A 17,501-nucleotide genomic window follows, 5' to 3' on the forward strand; every position below is an offset into this window, starting at 1 on the left:
CCCCGAACAAACTCACGCTGGAACAAACCCCAAACAAACCTGGCCATGAACAAACTCAGGCTGGAAATTAGAAGCAGGTTTCTAACCATCAGAGGAGCGAGGTTCTGGGGCAGCCTTCCAGTATGAGTTGTGGGGGCAAACAACTTAATTAGTTTTAAGAGAGAGCAGGACGAATGCAAGAGTATGACTGTATGACAGGACTGTTGGTGATAGTAGGGGTCAAGGCTCAGTGGTTCTGGGGCTCACTTTCAGCTTATGCCTTACATTCCTAACAATCTCGTGCTTCAGGGCTGAGATTGTTCACTGCAGGGGTCATGAAGGGATCCTCTGGCCAATGCATCCTGGTGGTTTCTGTCTCCTTCCTCTGAAGCATCAGGAATGGCCCCGTGTGGAGATGGGATACTGGACTGAGTGGTCTAGTGCTCTCAGATGGCACTGAGCATTCTCTTTCTCAGGTGTGTGGCTGGCTGGCTCTTGCCCACATGCTCAGAGTCTCACTGATTGTCATATGTGGGGTTGGGAAGGAATTGTCTCCCAAGTCAGACTGGTGGTGATCTTGGAGCTTTTTCCCCATCCTCTACACATGTGGGTGTGGGTCACTGCCAGGTTATCTGCGTATATGTCACTTAATCATTTCCCTGCCATTACAGTGGCCTCAGGCACTGGTGCCCTGCAGTCCCTCCTGTTCTCTCCCTGTGGCACGGCACAGTCTCGTCTCCTGAGGGCTGTGATGCTTTGGTCTGATTTTGGCTGTAGGGTTTAGTGTGCAGAAGCTGGGTGGGGTTGGTGGCCTGTGATGTACAGGAGATCAGACTGGATGATCTGGCGGTCCCTCTGGCCTTACGCTCTCTGACTCTGTGTAAAGGGGGCTGTAAATTACTCCCATGGGCAGAATTAAGCCTATTGCAAATCATCCTAGTGGGTTGTTGCATGTGGAGATAAGTCTAACGAGCAAGAGATTTTTGGCCCAAAGGCTATTTAAACAGATGACATTTTATGTTCAGACTTATTACAGCCAGAAAGGGTTGCAGGTACCAGATGTTAGGACTCACTGTGCTAGGGCAGTACCAACTCTGGCAGCTTGTCTTTATAATGCTTTAATAGTCTGAATGTGTAAGACGGCTCTACATAAAGTTCAATTCATACTTTTCCTCTACGGTCTCAATTGGATGCTCATTTCTGGAGACTAGTCCTTCACTTGCTGTCTACTTAATCACATATTAGCCCTCCTGAGGATTGCTAGTGGTGTCTAGTTTCCCAGGAGTGAGGATGAGTAGCAGCAATTCCTTGAAGGAGAAAAAGGGATCCTAAGTAGTCACTAGAATTCTCTGCATGGGTTTCCTGTTCAGATCGACATTCAACCTCTCTTCTTTCCTTGCTCCTTTGAGTATTATGAGAATCTTTGCCATACTACAAGCTGGTTAATGGGCAGAGCTTTATTTAATCTTGGTTTAGAGTGTTATGGCCATTGTCTGGAGCAGGCTGCCCCCAACAGCTACCTGCTTTGAAACGGTTCCAGGGTCTGCACAGCTTGGAACAAGTATAACACAGGTCTGTGGCTTTGCCAAGGCAAGTCCTGCAGAGAGTTCAGTTACTGGTAAATAACCGAGAGTAAATGTTTTCCTAACAAGCTCCAGGCGTGAGAATTTTTCAGCAGCAACTACAAGCCCCGAATTTAATCCCCAGCTAGTAGTAGAAGCATCACCACTCAACCTCCTCTGAGCTCTGCGTTCTCTGCCACCTTCTGAGTGTAGGAGTCATTGCAGGAGGAATGTGGGTCGCTGTTGGCACCAGGATGCTACCTCAAAGGTGCTAGCTGTGTACACTACTTTTGGGCCAAGCCAGGAGGAGTGCTGGTTGTGGCAGTGCGCCATAGCAAATGGCTGTTGCTAGCCCATGTGGTATAGCAGTTTCCTCTGTGCTAGCAGGCCTGGTCTTTCCTGGGGAATAGTGCAGCTCAGAATCATTCACTCCTCCCTTCCTCTCTTTTCAGGTGGCCATCATTGCAGGAAATTTTGAACTGGCTGAAATCATCAAAACCCACAAAGAGTCTGACGTTGGTGAGTTTGGCCTTTCACCCTATTTTCCCCTCTTATCTCACTTTAGGTCCTGCGATATTTCCGTGGTTCTCATTTCCCAGTGCTGCCTAGGGAAACCAATGGAGCTACTGTAACGGGGGTCTGGCACTCCCTGTGGGTTTTGGGTGCTGGGACTTGTGTGGGTGGTTGCTGTGGGGGTGTTTGTGCTGTCCATGGGGATAGGGGAAGGGTTGACTGTGTCAGTCTGTGTGGCAGCCTAAAACTGTCACTGTTTGCGGTTAGTATGTTTGGTGGACTGTTTACTCTGGCTGTTTTGGTTGCTGTACCAAAGAGTATAAACAGACTGTCGGGCATTTAGCAAGTTGGACTGTCTCTCCAAAACTCTGTTTTTCAATTCCACATCCTCTCTTGTGTGCTTGGGGCAGTTAGTCCCCACGGGGAATCGCTCATGCTAAAGCCCTGCAGCTGGACTCGGTGCAGGGGAGAGGAATGCTGCCCACCTCAGGCCACCATTGCTGGGCTGCTGTTGCTGCAGCAGCCTCCATTCTAGTTGCACTCACCCAGGGCTCTTGCCTCACTTACGCAGGGAATGTGCCAAGTCCTGGGGGGAGGGATAGCTCAGTGGTTTGAGCATCGGCCTGCTAAACCCAGGGTTGTGAGTCCAGTCCTTGAGGGGGCCACTTAGGGATCTGGGGCAAAAAAAATCCGTCGGGGGATTGGTTCTGCTTTGAGCAGGGGGTTGGACTAGATGACCTCCTGAGGTCCCTTCCAACCCTGATATTCTATGATTCACTGGGGCATCCCCATTCCTTGCAATATCTCTGCAGCCCTACACAGAGAACCCCTGCAGAGCTGAGCTCAATACTCTGCATAAAGCCAGGCCCCATGCTGAACTTCCTCTAGTTCTCTCCCTGAGAAATCCTCTCCCTGAGAGAGAGACGGGTGGCGCCGGAGTCCTTTAGAGCAATGGAGGAGCTGATAGGCTTTACTCGTGGGAGAGGGTTAACTCCACACAGTGGGTCAAATGCCTGCTCTGAGCAGAGGGTGCAGGGGTGTCCCGGCAAAAGGAGATGCAGTGCTGGACGTCCTGGAGTATGGACCTTCAAGTAGATGTTCAAGCAAATACGAGCTTGCATCATTTGTGAAAAGGAGTGTTAATGCTGCCGAAGGGCCTCGGGGAAATCTGAAGTCTTCCTATAAGTATATCAAGCAGAAGTACTGGCAAGAAAGCAAACACAATAATGAATGACGAATGAGATTGCATTCATGATTATTATAGAATGGCTGAGCTACTGAACTGCTTTATTAAATCTCTTTCTGTTGAGAAAAGAAGTAGGAAATCATCTGATTAATTAAGAAGAAAACGCTGACTTTGTATGTACTGTATAGCTGCTGATATGAAGTAGGTCAGATAATACTTGGGATACTGAACATACACAAACCAGCAGGTCCAGATGGCAGGCACCTGCAAGTCAAGGGAATTAGCTAATGAACTTTCCAAACACTAGAAATTATTTTTTAAACATCCATTGAGAACTGGGAAGATACCAAAGGATTAGAAAAACACAAAGATGGTGTTGATCATGAAGAAAGGGGGAGAGCATGAACCGGCTAGTTATCATCTCATTTGCCTACTATCAATGTCTAGTAAGGTAATGGAACATATACTAAAAGAAAGAAAAGTTCACTGCGTTTCTAGGTTAATGGAGTCCTGAGCAATAAGAGCAGGAACTTATAAAGGATAATTTTTGAATAATGCTTCTACAGGTCCCCGCTGTCAGGGCTGCACATGCCTGGCTGTGTGCCAAGAACTGTCAGTGGAGCTGTGAACACAAGCCGTGGACCTCACAAATGAGACCCGCCATGTATGGCAGTAAAAGGGGGTCATGATCAGCAATCATCTCCGTAACTTTCTGCGACTGGACACTCTCCCAGCTCAGAACCCATCAGGCTGTTCTCTAGGTTCTTATTTTCTTTTTTAGAGAGATTCAGCCCCTTGAATTTGATTTGTACACCTTTGATCTGGGGCAGGGCAGTGTAGAGTTCAAGGTAGAGGAGAGGGGAACTGTTTATTTCACCAGATTCACTGGGGTTGAAGCTGCTTCTACTGAAAATGTGTCTGTGACTCCAGGTGAAGCTGGTTGGTTCTGATCCTGTCAGCTCATCTTTCTTGGCATGGACGGCTTGAAATCCTCTGACAGTGGATATGCCCTGTGAGGAAAGGGATCTTTGCAGACACTATTGAAGTTGGGCTAGTCTGTCTTTTCTGTCACACTCTTTGAGGGTCTGCAGAAGAGGAGAGGTGGGAATTGGGACTGCTCTCTTCTCTCCGGTTGGTTAGAACTGAGAGGCTGGATTGTACATAGAATCTCGTCACTCCCAACATGATCACTCTCCAGGTTCCCTCCGCACGATCGATACATTGGATTGTGGAGGAGGTGCAGACTCTGCCCTCACCTGAACTGTGACCTTCAATGACACAGCACAGAGGTGAAGATAACTTCTTATTCCCTTGGTTCTCCTCATTTAAGGGGGGTGTGTGTGGTGGGGCGGGGGAGAGGGAGAGAGATTTATAGAATCATAGAAATCTAGGGCTGGAAAGAACCTTGAGACGTTATCAAGTCCAGCTCTCTGCACTGAGGCAGGACCAATAAACCTAGACCATTGGTTCTCAACCCCGCCCCAATCAGCATACAGCTGCAACCTATGTGATATCCTCAGGGCCATAAATGTAGTATCTATATTGCGTGGATGCGGCCCACGTAACACATAGAGAGCTGCGTATATGGCCCACAATGGTAAATATATTGAGAACCACTGACCTAAAACAATCTGTTTGTCTAGCCTGTACTTAAAATCATCCAATTAGTTAGTTAAACAGATATTAAAAGGTACAGTGCCAAAAGTGAAATCCCTGCAAGCTACATGTAAACTTTTTAAAGACACCATAATAGAGGCTAAAATTAAATGTATACCCCAAATTAAAAAACATAGTAAGAGAACCAAAAAGGTGCCACTATGGCTAACAACAAAGTAAAACAAGCAGTGAGAGGCAAAAAGGCATAATTTTAAAAATGGACGTTAAAGTCTAGGAATGAGGAATGAGGAAAATAGAAAGGAGTATAAACTCTGGCAAGTGAAGTGTAAAAATATAATTCTGCGGGCCAAAAAAGAATATGGAGAACAGCTAGCCAAAGACTCAAAAAGTAATAGCAAAATTTTTTTTTTAAGTACATCAGAAGCAGGAAGCCTGCTAAACAAGCAATGGGGCCACTGGACGATTGAGATGCTAAAGGAGCACACAAGGACGATAAGGCCATTGCGGAGAAACTAAATTAATTCTTTGCATTGGTCTTCATGGCTGAGGATGTGAGGGAGATTCCCAAACCTGAGCCATTCTTTTTAGGTGACAAATCTGAGTAATTGTCACAGATTGAGGTGTCATTAGAGAAGGCTTTGGAACAATTTAATAAATGTAACAGTAATAAGTCACCAGGACCAGATGGTATTCACCCAAGAGTTCTGAAGGAACTCAGACGTGAAATTGAAGAACTACTAACTGAAGGATCGCTAATGTGATGCCAATTTTTAAAAAGGGCTCCAGAGCTAATCCCAGCAATTATAGGCTGATAAGCCTGACTATATTAAAGAACAGAATTATCAGACACACAGATGACCATTTGTTGGGGAACAGTCAACATAGTTTTTGTAAAGGGAAATCGTGCCTCGTCAATCTATTAGAATTCTTTGAGGGGGTCAACAAGCATGTGGACAAGGGAGATCCAGTGGATATAGTGTACTTAGATTTTCAGAAAGCCTTTGACAAGGTTCCTCACCAAAGGCTCTTAAGCAAAGTAAGCTGTCATGGGATAAGAGGGAAGGTCCTCTCATGAATTGGTAACTGGTTAAATATAGGAAACAAAGGGTAGGAATAAATGGTAAGTTTTCAGAATGGAGAGTGGTAAATAGTGGTGTCCTCCAGGCGTCTGTACTAGGACCAGTCCTATTCAACATATTCATAAATTAACTGGAAAAAGGGATAAACAGTGAGGTGCCAAAATTTTAAGTCCAAAGCAGACTGCGAAGAGCTACAAAGGTAGCTCACAAAACTGGGTGAATGGGCAACAAAATGGCAGATGAAATTCAGTGTTGATAAATGTAAAGTAATGCACATCGGAAAACATAATCCTCACTATACATATAAAATGATGGGGTCTAATTTAGCTGTTACCACTCAAGAAAAAGGTCTTGGAGTCAAGAAAGAGATCTTGGAGTCATTGGATAGTTCTCTGAAAACATCCACTCAATGTGCAGTGCCAGTCAAAAAAGCTAACTGAAATTTGGGAATCATTAAGAAAGGTATAGATAATAAGACAGAAAATATCATATTGCCTCTATATAAATCCATGGTATGCTCACATCTTGAATACTGCGTGCAGATGTGGTCACCCCATCTCAAAAAAGATATATTGGAATTGGAAAAGGTTCAGAAAAGGGCAACAAAATGATTAGGCTTCCGTATGAGGAGAGATTAATAAGATTGGGAATTCTCAGCTTGGAAAAGAGGTGACTAAGGAGGGATATGATAGAGGTCTATAAAATCCTGACTGGTATGGAGAAAGTAAATAAGGAAGTGTTATTTACTCCTTCTCGTAGCACAAGAACTAGGGGTCACCAAATGAAATTAATAGGCAGCAGGTTTAAAACAAACAAAAGGAAGTATTTCTTTGCACAACGCACGGTCAACCTGTGGAACTCTTTGCCAGAAGATGTTGTGAAGGCCAAGACTATAACAGGGTTCAAAAAAGGACTAGATAAATGCATGGAGGATAGGTCCATCAATGGCTTTTAGTCAGGATGGGCGGGAATGATGTCCCTAGCCTCTGTTTGCCAGAAACTGGGAATGACCGACAGGGGATGGATCACTTGATGATTCCCTGTTCTGTTCATTCCCTCTGGGGCACCTGGCATTGGCCACTCTTGGAAGACAGGATACTGGGCTAGATGGACCTTTGGTCTGACCCACTATGGCCGTTTTTATGTTCTGAATTTGTCAAGGTCCATTTGAATTCTAATCCTGTCTTCCAAAGTATTTGTAACCTCTCCCAGCTTGGTGTCATCTGAAAAATGTATAAGTATACTCTCCACCCCATTATCCAAGCCATTAGTGAAAATATTAAATGGCACTGGACCCAGGACTCATTTCTACGGGACCCCACTAGAGGCCCCCTCGCAGTTTGCCAGTGAGCCATTCATAATTACTCTTTAATTAAAGTCTTTCAACCAATTGTGCAGATTTGTGTTGTACATGTGTGGTACAGAGAGATTGTACGTCCGTCTTTCAGTAATTTCATCTAGATCTCATTTCCCTAGTTTCCTTATGAGAATGTCACATGGGACTACATCAAATACCTTACTAAAATAAAGATGCATCACATTTCCTGTTTCTGCCCTATCTACTAGGCCATTAACCTTATCAAAGAAGGAACTTAGGAAGATTTGCTTTTGTTGATTTTGACAAATTCATCCTGGCTATTCCTTATAACTCTTTTATTCCCTGGGTGTTGATTATTTAATAATTTGTCCCAGTATCTTTCCGAGTATTGAAGTTAGGCTGAGTGGTCTTTAATTTTCCAGATCCTCTTTGATCCTCTTTAGATCATAGATAGATACTATATGTTTCTCCGTCTCCAGTCCTCTTGGACCTCCGCTGTCCTCCATGAGTTCTCAAAGATAATTGCTAACATTCCAAGATTGGGTCAGTTAGTTTCTTAACTACCCTAGATACATTTTTTTCAGGTCCGGCCAACTTGAATACATCTAACTTATCTAAATAGTCTTTAACCTGTTTTTGCCCTGTTTTGGTTTGCATTCCTTCCCACCTGTTTTTAATATTAATTGTGTTGAGTATTGATCACCATTAAACTTTTTAGTGAAGAGAGAAGCAAAATAGGCATTAAATATCTCAGCCTTCTTGATATCAGTTATTAGCTCTCCTTCTCCACTAAGTTGAGAACCAACACTTTCCTACGCCTTTCTATTGGTCCCACTGTATTAAAGACCCTCCTTCTTCTGTTTAATTTCCCTTCCTAGGAGTAATTCAGTTTGTGCCTTAGTTTTTCTGATTTTGCCCCTACATGCTTGTGCTATTTTTTTGTATCCATCCTTTGCAATTAGTCCATGTTTCCTCCTTTTGTAGGATACCTTTTAGATTTTCAGATCATTAACGAGCTCCTGATGGAGTCATATTGCCCTTTTATTCTTCTTCCTATCTTTTCTTCGCATTGGGATAGTTTCCAGTTATGCCTTTAATATTGTCACCTTGAGAAACTGTCAGCTCTCCTGAACTCCTTTTTCCCTTAGATTTTCTTCCCATGAGACTGTTGTGCGGATAGTGATCTAAAAGACTTAAAAGAGTTTAAGGTTTTTATACACTGTTTCACTGTCCAACATTAAACAGTAATAGATAGGTTTGGGTTTAAATAATTTTAAACAGAGGCCTTGGTTACTTGGAAAATACCCATAAGCATTCATTCAGAATGAAAGTTTGTTGATTAAACACAAGAAAGAACAAGAAATTAAAACAAGCATTTATGTTGAAACTGTGGTGGCGTGATTATGCAAAACAAACTTAGAGTTTATCAGAGTCTCTGCTTTTGGAGTCAAAGTATCAGTGTCTCATATTTTCAGAAGAACCTTTCTTTGATGACAATGAAAAGGTTAATTTTTTTATCTTCTGATGTGAAGGGCATGCACTTATCCTGTTCTTAACAAACAAGTAGACACAAGGTGGAAGAGAGAGAGGATAGAAAAACTGGTTGAAATATGGCCTTTGTTGATGTTTTTGTGTCACTGCTGGTTAGCTTTGAGTGGGTGCTTTGGCTGGCAAGTCGTCCATGACACCTGCTGCTTGGACCTGGTTAGTTACTGTCTGTTAGGGCTGTCATCTGGTCTGGTTGGATCCTTTCTCCTTCGACAAGGCAAGTTTGGATGAATGCAGTATAGCTGATTTCAGGATTCAATAAAAAGCCAAGAGAGGGAGATAGGATAGGAGGCAAGAAATAGTGGGGTAGAAAATAACACAAGAAGGGAAGGGAATACAATACCGGAACTTACTTGCCCCTGCAGCGCTGCTAATTAGGTCTTCCCACTGGTGACTGAGGACTAGGTGTCACAATCATGTGATGACTTTTAGCATTCACAGGTGAAAACAAAGTTCCTCAATCAAGGGCAAGGCCAGCTGGTCTACCTATCAGAAAGAAAGTCCATTAGATAAGTCGCGGTGAGCTGCAGTGCTGGAAGGGCAGGGGATGAGCCAGGCAAAGATGACTCTTTTTTTTAAAAAGTCTTTTTAAGTAGCTCAAAAAATGAGTAAAAGTGGGTGGCATATTTTAGCCTCCTTATGGAAATGGATTTAATTGGTGGTTGAAATAAGGTCAAACTTCGGAAAGGTAACTTTGTTCCCACGTTTCTTGTTTACTAAGTAGGATCTCACCACTGTCCTTGACTTATATCTGTAGGCCATTTTATTTGGACTAATACAGTTTCTCTGTGTGGTTTTCTTGCATTTGTAACAACTTGATCTATTGTTCATGGTTATTGTATTTGGATACAAACTGGCTAACCTAGTGTGGAGGACTAGGTTTGGTGGGGGCAGGTGACAAAAGCCCACAGGTAAGTCGAACAGATGGAGACCTGGGAGAAGGGTCGGAATGGGGGGGGTGGAGTCAGGCATGGGCTGTTATAGCCGGGATAAGGGAGAGGAGACCAGAGAGAACATGGGGGCGGGGGGAATCAAGTCAATATCTTAGGTGTCTGTATACTAATGCAAGATGTATGGGGAATAAGCAGGAAGAACTAGAAATGCTAGTTAATAAACACATCTGTGACATAGCTGGCATCACAGCGATTTGGTGGGACAATACACATGGCTGGAATATTGGTATGAAGGGTACAGCTTGCTCATGAAGGACAGGCAGGGGGAAAAGGGAGGAAATGTTGCCTTATATATTAAAAATATATACATTTGTACTGAGGTTGACCTGGAAATAAGAGACAGACTGCTTGAAAGTCTCTGGGTAAGGATAAAAGGGTTAAAAAACAAGGGTGATGTCATGGTAGGGTTTACCACAGACCACCTAACCAGGAAGAAGAGGTGGATGACGCTTTTTTTAAAACAACTAACAAAATCACCCAGAGCACAGTACTTGGTGGTGATGGGGGACTTCAACTACCCAGACATGTGTTGGGAAAATAACACAGCAGGGCACAGATTATCCAACAAGTTCTTGGTATGTATTGGAGACAATTTTTATTTCAGAAGGTGGAGAAAGCTACTAGGGGAGAGGCTGTTCTAGATTTGATTTTGACAAATAGAGAGGAACTGGCTGAGAATTTGAAAGTGGCAAAGGCAGCTTAGGTGAAAGTGATCATGAAATAAGAGTTCACAATTCTAAGGAATGGTAAGAGGGAAAACAGTACAATAAAGATAATGGATTTCAAGAAAGCAACCTCAGGGAAAGTCTAAAGGGAAAAACAGTTCAAGAGAGTTAGCAGTTTTTCAAAGACACATTATTAAGGACTCAGGAGCAAACTATCCCACTGCGTGGGAAAGATAGGAAGTATGGCAAGAGACCACCCTGGCTTAAGCAGGAGATTTTCAATGATCTGAAACTCAAAAAAGAGTCCTACAAAAAATGGAAATTAGGTCAAATAACAAAGGATGACTGTACACAAATAACACAAGTATGTAAGGACAAAATTAGAAAGGCCAAGACACAAAATGAGATTAAACTAGCTAAAGACACAAATGGTAACAAGAAAATATTCTACAGATACATTAGAAGCAAGAGGAAGACCAAGGACAGGGTAAGCCCATTACTCAGTGATGGGAGGAAAACAATAACAGAAAATGTGGAAATGACAGAGGTGCTAAATGACTTCTTTGTTTTGGTTTTCACCAGAAAGGTTAGTAGCGACTGAACGTCTAACATAGTGAAAGTCAGTGAAAATGAGGTAGGATCAGAGGCTAAAATAGGAAAAATGTAAAAATTACTTAGACAAGTTAGATGTCTTCAAGTTACCAGGGCCTGATGAAATGCACCCAAGAATGTTCAATAAATGTTCAATAAATGTGCAGGTGAATGAGCCCTTGATGGTGTGACTGATGTGGTTGGGTCCTCTGATGGTGTCGCCAGAGTAGATATGGGGACAGAGCAGGCAACGAGGTTTGCTACAGGGATTGGTTCCTGGGTTGGTGTTTCTGTGGTGTGGTGTGTAGTTGCTGGTGAGTATTTGCTTCAGGTTGGGGGGTTGTCTGTAAGCGAGGACTGGCCTGCCTCCCAAGGTCTGTGAGAGTGAAGGATCATTTTCCAGGATAGGTTGTAGATCGTGGATAATGCGCTGGAGAGGTTTTAGCTGGGGGCTAAACTGGTATGTGATGGCCAGTGGTGTTCTGTTATTGTCCTTGTTGGGCCTGTCCTGTAGTAGGTGATTTCTGGGTACCCGTCTTGCTCTGTCAATCTGTTTCCTCACTTCCCCAGGTGGGTATTGTAGTTTTATGAATGCTTGATAAAGATCTTGTAGGTGTTTGTCTCTGTCTGAGGGGTTGGAGCAAATTCGGTTGTATCTTAGGGCTTGGCTGTAGACAATGGATCGTGTGATGTGTCTTGGATGGAAGCTGGAGGCATGTAGGTACGTATAGCAGTCAGTAGGTTTCCAGTATAGGGTGGTGTTTATGTGACCATCATTTATTTGCACTGTAGTGTCCAGGAAGTGGATCTCTTGTGTGGACTGGTCCAGGCTGAGGTTGATGGTGGGGTGGAAATTGTTGAAGTCCAGATGGCATTCTTCAAGGGCCTCCTTTCCGTGGGTCCATATGATAAAGATGTCATCAATGTAACGCAAGTAGAGGAGGGGCACTAGGAGACAAGAGCTGAGGAAGCGTTGTTCTAAGTCAGCCATAAAAATGTTGGCATACTGTGGGGCCATGCGGGTACCCATAGCAGTGCCACTGACTTGAAGGTATAAGTTGTCCCCAAATCTGAAGTGGTTGTGGGTGAGGAAAAAGTCACAAAGCTCAGCCACCAGGCGTGCTGTGGCCTCATCAGGGATACTGTTCCTGACAGCTTGTAGTCCATCCTCATGTGGAATATTGGTATAAAGTGCTTCTACATCCATGGTGGCCAGGATGGTGTTTTCAGGAAGAACACCAATGCATTGTAGTTTCCTCAGGAAGTCGGTGGTGTCTCGAAGATAGCTGGGAGCGCTGGTAGCGTAGGGTCTGAGGAGAGAGTCCAAATAGCCAGATAATCCTGCTGTAAGAGTGCCAATGCCTGAGATGATGGGGCGTCCAGGGTTTCCGGGTTTATGGATCTTGGGTAGCAGATAGAATACCCCTGGTCGGGGTTCTGGGGGTGTGTCCATGTAGATTTGTTCCCGTGCTGTAGCTGGGAATTTCTTGAGCAGATGGTGTAGTTTCTTTTGGTATTCCTCAGTGGGATCAGAGGATAGTGGCCTGTAGAATGTGGTCTTGGAGAGTTGCCTGGCAGCCTCCTGTACATAATCCGACCTGTTCATTATGACTACAGCACCTCCTTTGTCAGCCCCTTTGATGATAATGTCAGAGTTGTTTCTGAGGCTGTGGATGGCATTGCGTTCTGTACGGCTGAGGTTATGGGACAAGTGATGTTGTTTGTCCACAATTTCAGCCTGTGCACGTCTGCGGAAGCACTCTATGTAGAGGTCCAGTCTGTCATTTCAACCGTCAGGAGGAGTGAACACTTCAATCTCCCTGGTCATTCTATTACAGATTTAAAAGTCACTATCATTGAACAAAAAAATTTCAGAAACAGACTTCAAAGAGAAACAGCAGAACTAAAATTCATTTGCAAATTCAACACCATTAATCTGGGCTTGAATAGGGACTGGGAGTGGCTGGCTCATTACAGAAGCAGCTTTTCCTCTCCTGGAATTGACACCTCCTCATCCATTATTGGGAGTGGACTACATCCACCCTGATTGAATTGGCCCTGTCAACACTGGTTCTCCACTTGCAAAGTAACTCCCTGCTCTCCATGTGTCAGTATATAATGCTTGCATCTGTAACTTTCACTCTATGCATCTGAAGAAGTGAGGTTTTTACCCACGAAAGCTTATGCCCAAATAAATCTGTTAGTCTTTAAGGTGCCACCAGACTCCTTGTTGTTTTCACCCAAATTGCCTTCCACCTTCAAATTCGCTTCCAATTCCTCCCTGTTGGTCGGAATCAAATTTAAAATGGCTGTGCCCCTGGTTATTTCCTTTTCTTTCTGAAACAAAAAGTTGACGGCATATTTTTCCAACAGATATCTGGGTAGTTAAAGTCCCCCAGGTAGAGCAGCTGGTTCTCCTTCCTCCTCTGGTGCTGCTGTAGTCACCTGTAGTCAGCTAGCATCCTCCATCCCAGATGTTTCCATGTGTGTCCCTGCACTGAAGTCATTGTGCTCCCGCATGCTATGCAAATTAACCACTTCATCCTGTAGCAATCTTACCTGCTTCCTGAGGGGGGGCTCCTACAGACACCTCTCACGCCAGTGGTTCACCCGCCTGGCTTTTGTTGGTAGGGACACGTAGGCTGCATTCCACCAGGGTCTGGGTGGAAGCCTCCAGGGTGAGGATTTGTGTCCGGCAAGAGCCCACAGGTGCAGGCAGAGGAAGAGCTAGCAGTGTTGTTGATGACATGCCGTTCTCGTCCCATGGCAGGTTCTTCTTTGTAGAGCAGCTGCAAGTTAGGGAAAGGGAAAAAAATCAACACACCACCTCACCTCGCTGCCTTCCTACTGTGACGAACTCAGCTAGGTAACTCCCTTTATCTTACCAGCCATTTGTCTTACCAGCCATTGTGAGTTTGTGTGCTTTTGAAAACCCAGGCCCCACACACAGCTGGAGTGGGTGACTCAACCCCTCTCACTCAGCCGCCTCTATTCACAGGCCTAGCTGATCAAAAACTGCACTGCTCTCACTTCAAAGAGCCCTGCTAGAAACAGATGCTAACACCCAGCGGCAGAGCAATCTCATCTTTATAGTCAGCAACCTAGCCTAGATTTCAGAACACAGCAAGCAATCCAGATTCATACCAAAATCAATGACAAGTTCCCAGCACCAAAAGTGCTCCTGTCTTGTCCCTCAAAGTTAATCAAATAGCAATAAGACAAAAGTTCCCAAGGTACTCACCAGCTGGCTATCTTCCTTAGTCTCCCAGCTGCCTTCGTCTCACCACCCATGTGTCTCCTGAGTCCTCTAGGTGGATTTGGAAAAGGGTTTCAGTTGAGAGCTATTATACCCCAGCTGGGGATAGACTCGAGTAGCCATCCTTGGTGTGCTTGGCTCTTGTAGGAGGCCTTACTGCCTCTTCAGGGGAAACATCCGTTTCCATTTGTCTTTTAGTGCTTCGGGAGCCAGTCTTTTCATCCACCATTGTTTATGCCAGCCCCTTAACCTCTACCACCTTTATGGGTCCTGTGGTCTTGCACGTGGTCTGGTGCTGCTGCCACAGCAGTTCTCAATAGATCTGTCTTAGAAGAATCTGGTTCAGGACTGAGAATCCAGAACCTCTTTCCCACAGCATCATGAAGCTCCTCACTCACGTATGAGAGAATGAGATTGCCTAATGGGATTAGAATGACTGTTCTCAGTTAGGCTTTGAAGGTGAATTAAAAATTGATCAAAGGAAATGCTTTTCACACAATGCCTAATTAGCCTGTGAAAGTCATTGCCAGAGGAAATCATTAAGACCAGGAACTTAGCAAAATTCAAAGAGGGATTGAACATTTATATGGGTATCAAGAACATCCAGGTATCATAACGAAATTGGTAACATTTTTGGAAGGGATATTAAACTTCATGCTCCAGGGCTTAAGCTGTTCTTTTACTATTAGAAAGCAGGATGAGACTTTATGTGGGTGGCTCATGTCCCACATACGCTATTTCAGGGTTCTTACACCTTCCTCTGAAGCATCTGGTAGTGGCCATCGTCAGAGACAGGATACTGGAGTAGGTGGATGTTGGGTCTAATCCAGTCTGGCAGCGCCTATGCTCTTGTGGAGAGGAGTGCATAGAATCATAGCGTGTATGCCAGAAAGGGCCATTAGATCATCTATCATAGGTCATTAATTTCATTGACATATACCCCTTCTATTGAACCCAGTAACTAGTGTTTGACTAAAAAATGTCTTCCAGAATGGCATCCAATCTCTATGTGAAGATTTCAAGAGATGGAGAATCCACCATTTCCCTTGCTAGTTGGTTCCAGTGCTTAATTGCCCTCACTGTTAAAAATTTGTGTCTTATTTCTAATTTGAATATGTCTGGTTGCAGCTTCCAGCCATTGGTTCTTGTTCTGCTTTTCTCCTCTAGATTAAAGAGCCCTTTAGAACCCCATACTTTCACTCTGGGAAGATTCTCATACACTGTAATCAAGTCAACTCTTGATCTTTTTTTTATAAGCTAAATAGATTAAGCTCTTTAAGTCTCTCCCTGCTTGGCATTTTTCCAGTGCTCAAACCATTTTTGTTTCTCTTTTCTGCACCTTCTCCAGTTTTTCATCATATTTTGTAAAAGACATAAGGGACATTATTAGACATCAGTGAAAAGTTTGGCACGGCTAAGGGTAGTAAGAATAACTTTTTAAAGTGTATTAGGAACAAAAGAAATCCTAGCAATGGTATAGGCCCATTACTAAATGGAGATGGTAAGATTATTGTTAATGTTGCCGAAAAGACAGAATTGTTCAATAAATATTTTTGTTTTGAACAAAAGAAGTGGGATGAGGTACTACTATCACATGAGGATGATTAAATACTTTCCAGTCCATTTGTAACCAAGAAGGATGTTAAACAACATCTACTAGGGATAAATATTTTTAAATCATCAGGCCAAGATAAATTGCACCCAAGAGTCCTTAAAGCATTGGCTGAGGAGATCTCTGGCCCACTAATGTAATTTTTAATAAATTTGTGGAAATTCCAGAAAACTGGAAGATTGTGAGTGTTATGCCAATATTCAGAAAGGGCAAGTGGGATGACTTGGTTAACTATTGGCTGGTTAGCCTGACATCGATACCAGGCAAAATAATAGAAAAGCTGATATGGGATTCAATTAATAAGGAATTATAGGATAGGAATGTAATTTAATGCCAATCAACATTGAAGTCAATAGGAGTTAGGCAACTATGTGATTCTGAAAATTCCACTAGGCACCTATTTGCATCTTCAGTTGCCAATAAACCTGTAAAAATCTTGCCCACTGTCCTTCCTGAACAGGTTATAGTAGAGTTCTATCTGATGCAGATGACCCAGCTGTTCAGTCATTAAATTCCCCTTCTCCAAGACTGTCGTTTGTACCAAGATATGTTAGGAGGATGATCTGAAGCTGTGGTTATTCCATAGTCAGATAGCTCAGAAAAATCCCACAAACTGCTTCACATTTTAGAGCTCAAACAAAAGAATAAAATATGCCTCATTAACAAGGATCTTTTGGAGCCTGTCCAAGACCTGTGGTTTAAATAATCCTTGATATACTTTAATCTTGATAAATATATGAATGGGATTATATGATGTGGTTTCCTGTGATAGCAGAGGACTGCACTTGATAACCCAGGAGGTCCCTTCCAGTTCTATGTTCTTAATGGACCCCTGGCAACAGTAACGAAGGTGGACAGGCTGTACCAAATATCACCACTGCGCTATGACTGTTTCTATCAGAACTCAATGTCAGGGACTCTTGTGATCTCTGTGAGGGTGAACAAATCAAAATTTTCTAGTTCTGCCAAGACTCTTCCAGCAGCTAAGGACTTAAGGGACAAGGGCTATAAATTCTACTCCCCTGAGCACTAGGGTTGCACATGGCCACTTGCCAAGCTCTTATAGACTCTTTATAACTTCATGTGAAATAAAATGTCATTTTTGGTGGCACATATTCCTGAAAACTGTTGCAGTAAGGGCAATCTCTGAATTAGGGCTTCAATCAGCATTGTTCATGCTTCTTCTGATGCTATGGAGTGAAGACCACTGCTGTGACTAGTTGACCTCATGCGAGGCTCAGGATATCTCAAATGCCTGATTCCATGTTCCCAATCTGATTCCCAATCTGATTTGTTCAGACAGAAGCCCAGGGAGCCTTTGGGTCAGATAAGTCTGCTTCGGTTCTGCCTGTCTTGAGGCAGCAGATTTGATATTTCAGCAGAGAACCTGAACCAATTTCAAAAGAAGATTCTTCATTTTCCCTGTCCTCTCTGGAGCCACTTTGGCTCCTTCAGAACAGCACGGCGAGGAATTACTTCAGGTAGATTAGATGTATTAGAAGTAGAAAAGAGTGGTTATGCTGTCCAGTTCCTTGCCATGCCATCTACTCACCTTCCTTCTCAGTCCCTTTTCAAGCTTCTTACTACAAAGTGCTGAAGGATGACATTGTACACTGTTTTAG

General features: G+C 43.6%; 1 protein-coding gene across 15 annotated transcripts in view; it reads left to right on the top strand.

Moving 5' to 3' along the window:
• The window catches only part of SHANK3 (SH3 and multiple ankyrin repeat domains 3), a 703,681-nt gene that overhangs the window by 266,428 nt on the left and 419,752 nt on the right, over nucleotides 1-17,501 (top strand). For all 15 annotated transcript variants that reach the window (XR_010600169.1, XM_065589968.1, XM_065590128.1 and 12 more), the window contains one exon: nucleotides 1,994-2,060. Coding sequence is in view for 14 of the 15 variants with exons in the window: in XM_065589968.1 (XP_065446040.1) it covers nucleotides 1,994-2,060 (67 nt within the window). In the remaining variant the exon portion in view is untranslated. The remainder of the gene's footprint in view (nucleotides 1-1,993; nucleotides 2,061-17,501) is intronic.

Source organism: Chrysemys picta, chromosome 1 (assembly GCF_011386835.1).
Source record: "Chrysemys picta bellii isolate R12L10 chromosome 1, ASM1138683v2, whole genome shotgun sequence".
Classification (NCBI taxonomy): Eukaryota; Metazoa; Chordata; order Testudines; family Emydidae; genus Chrysemys; species Chrysemys picta.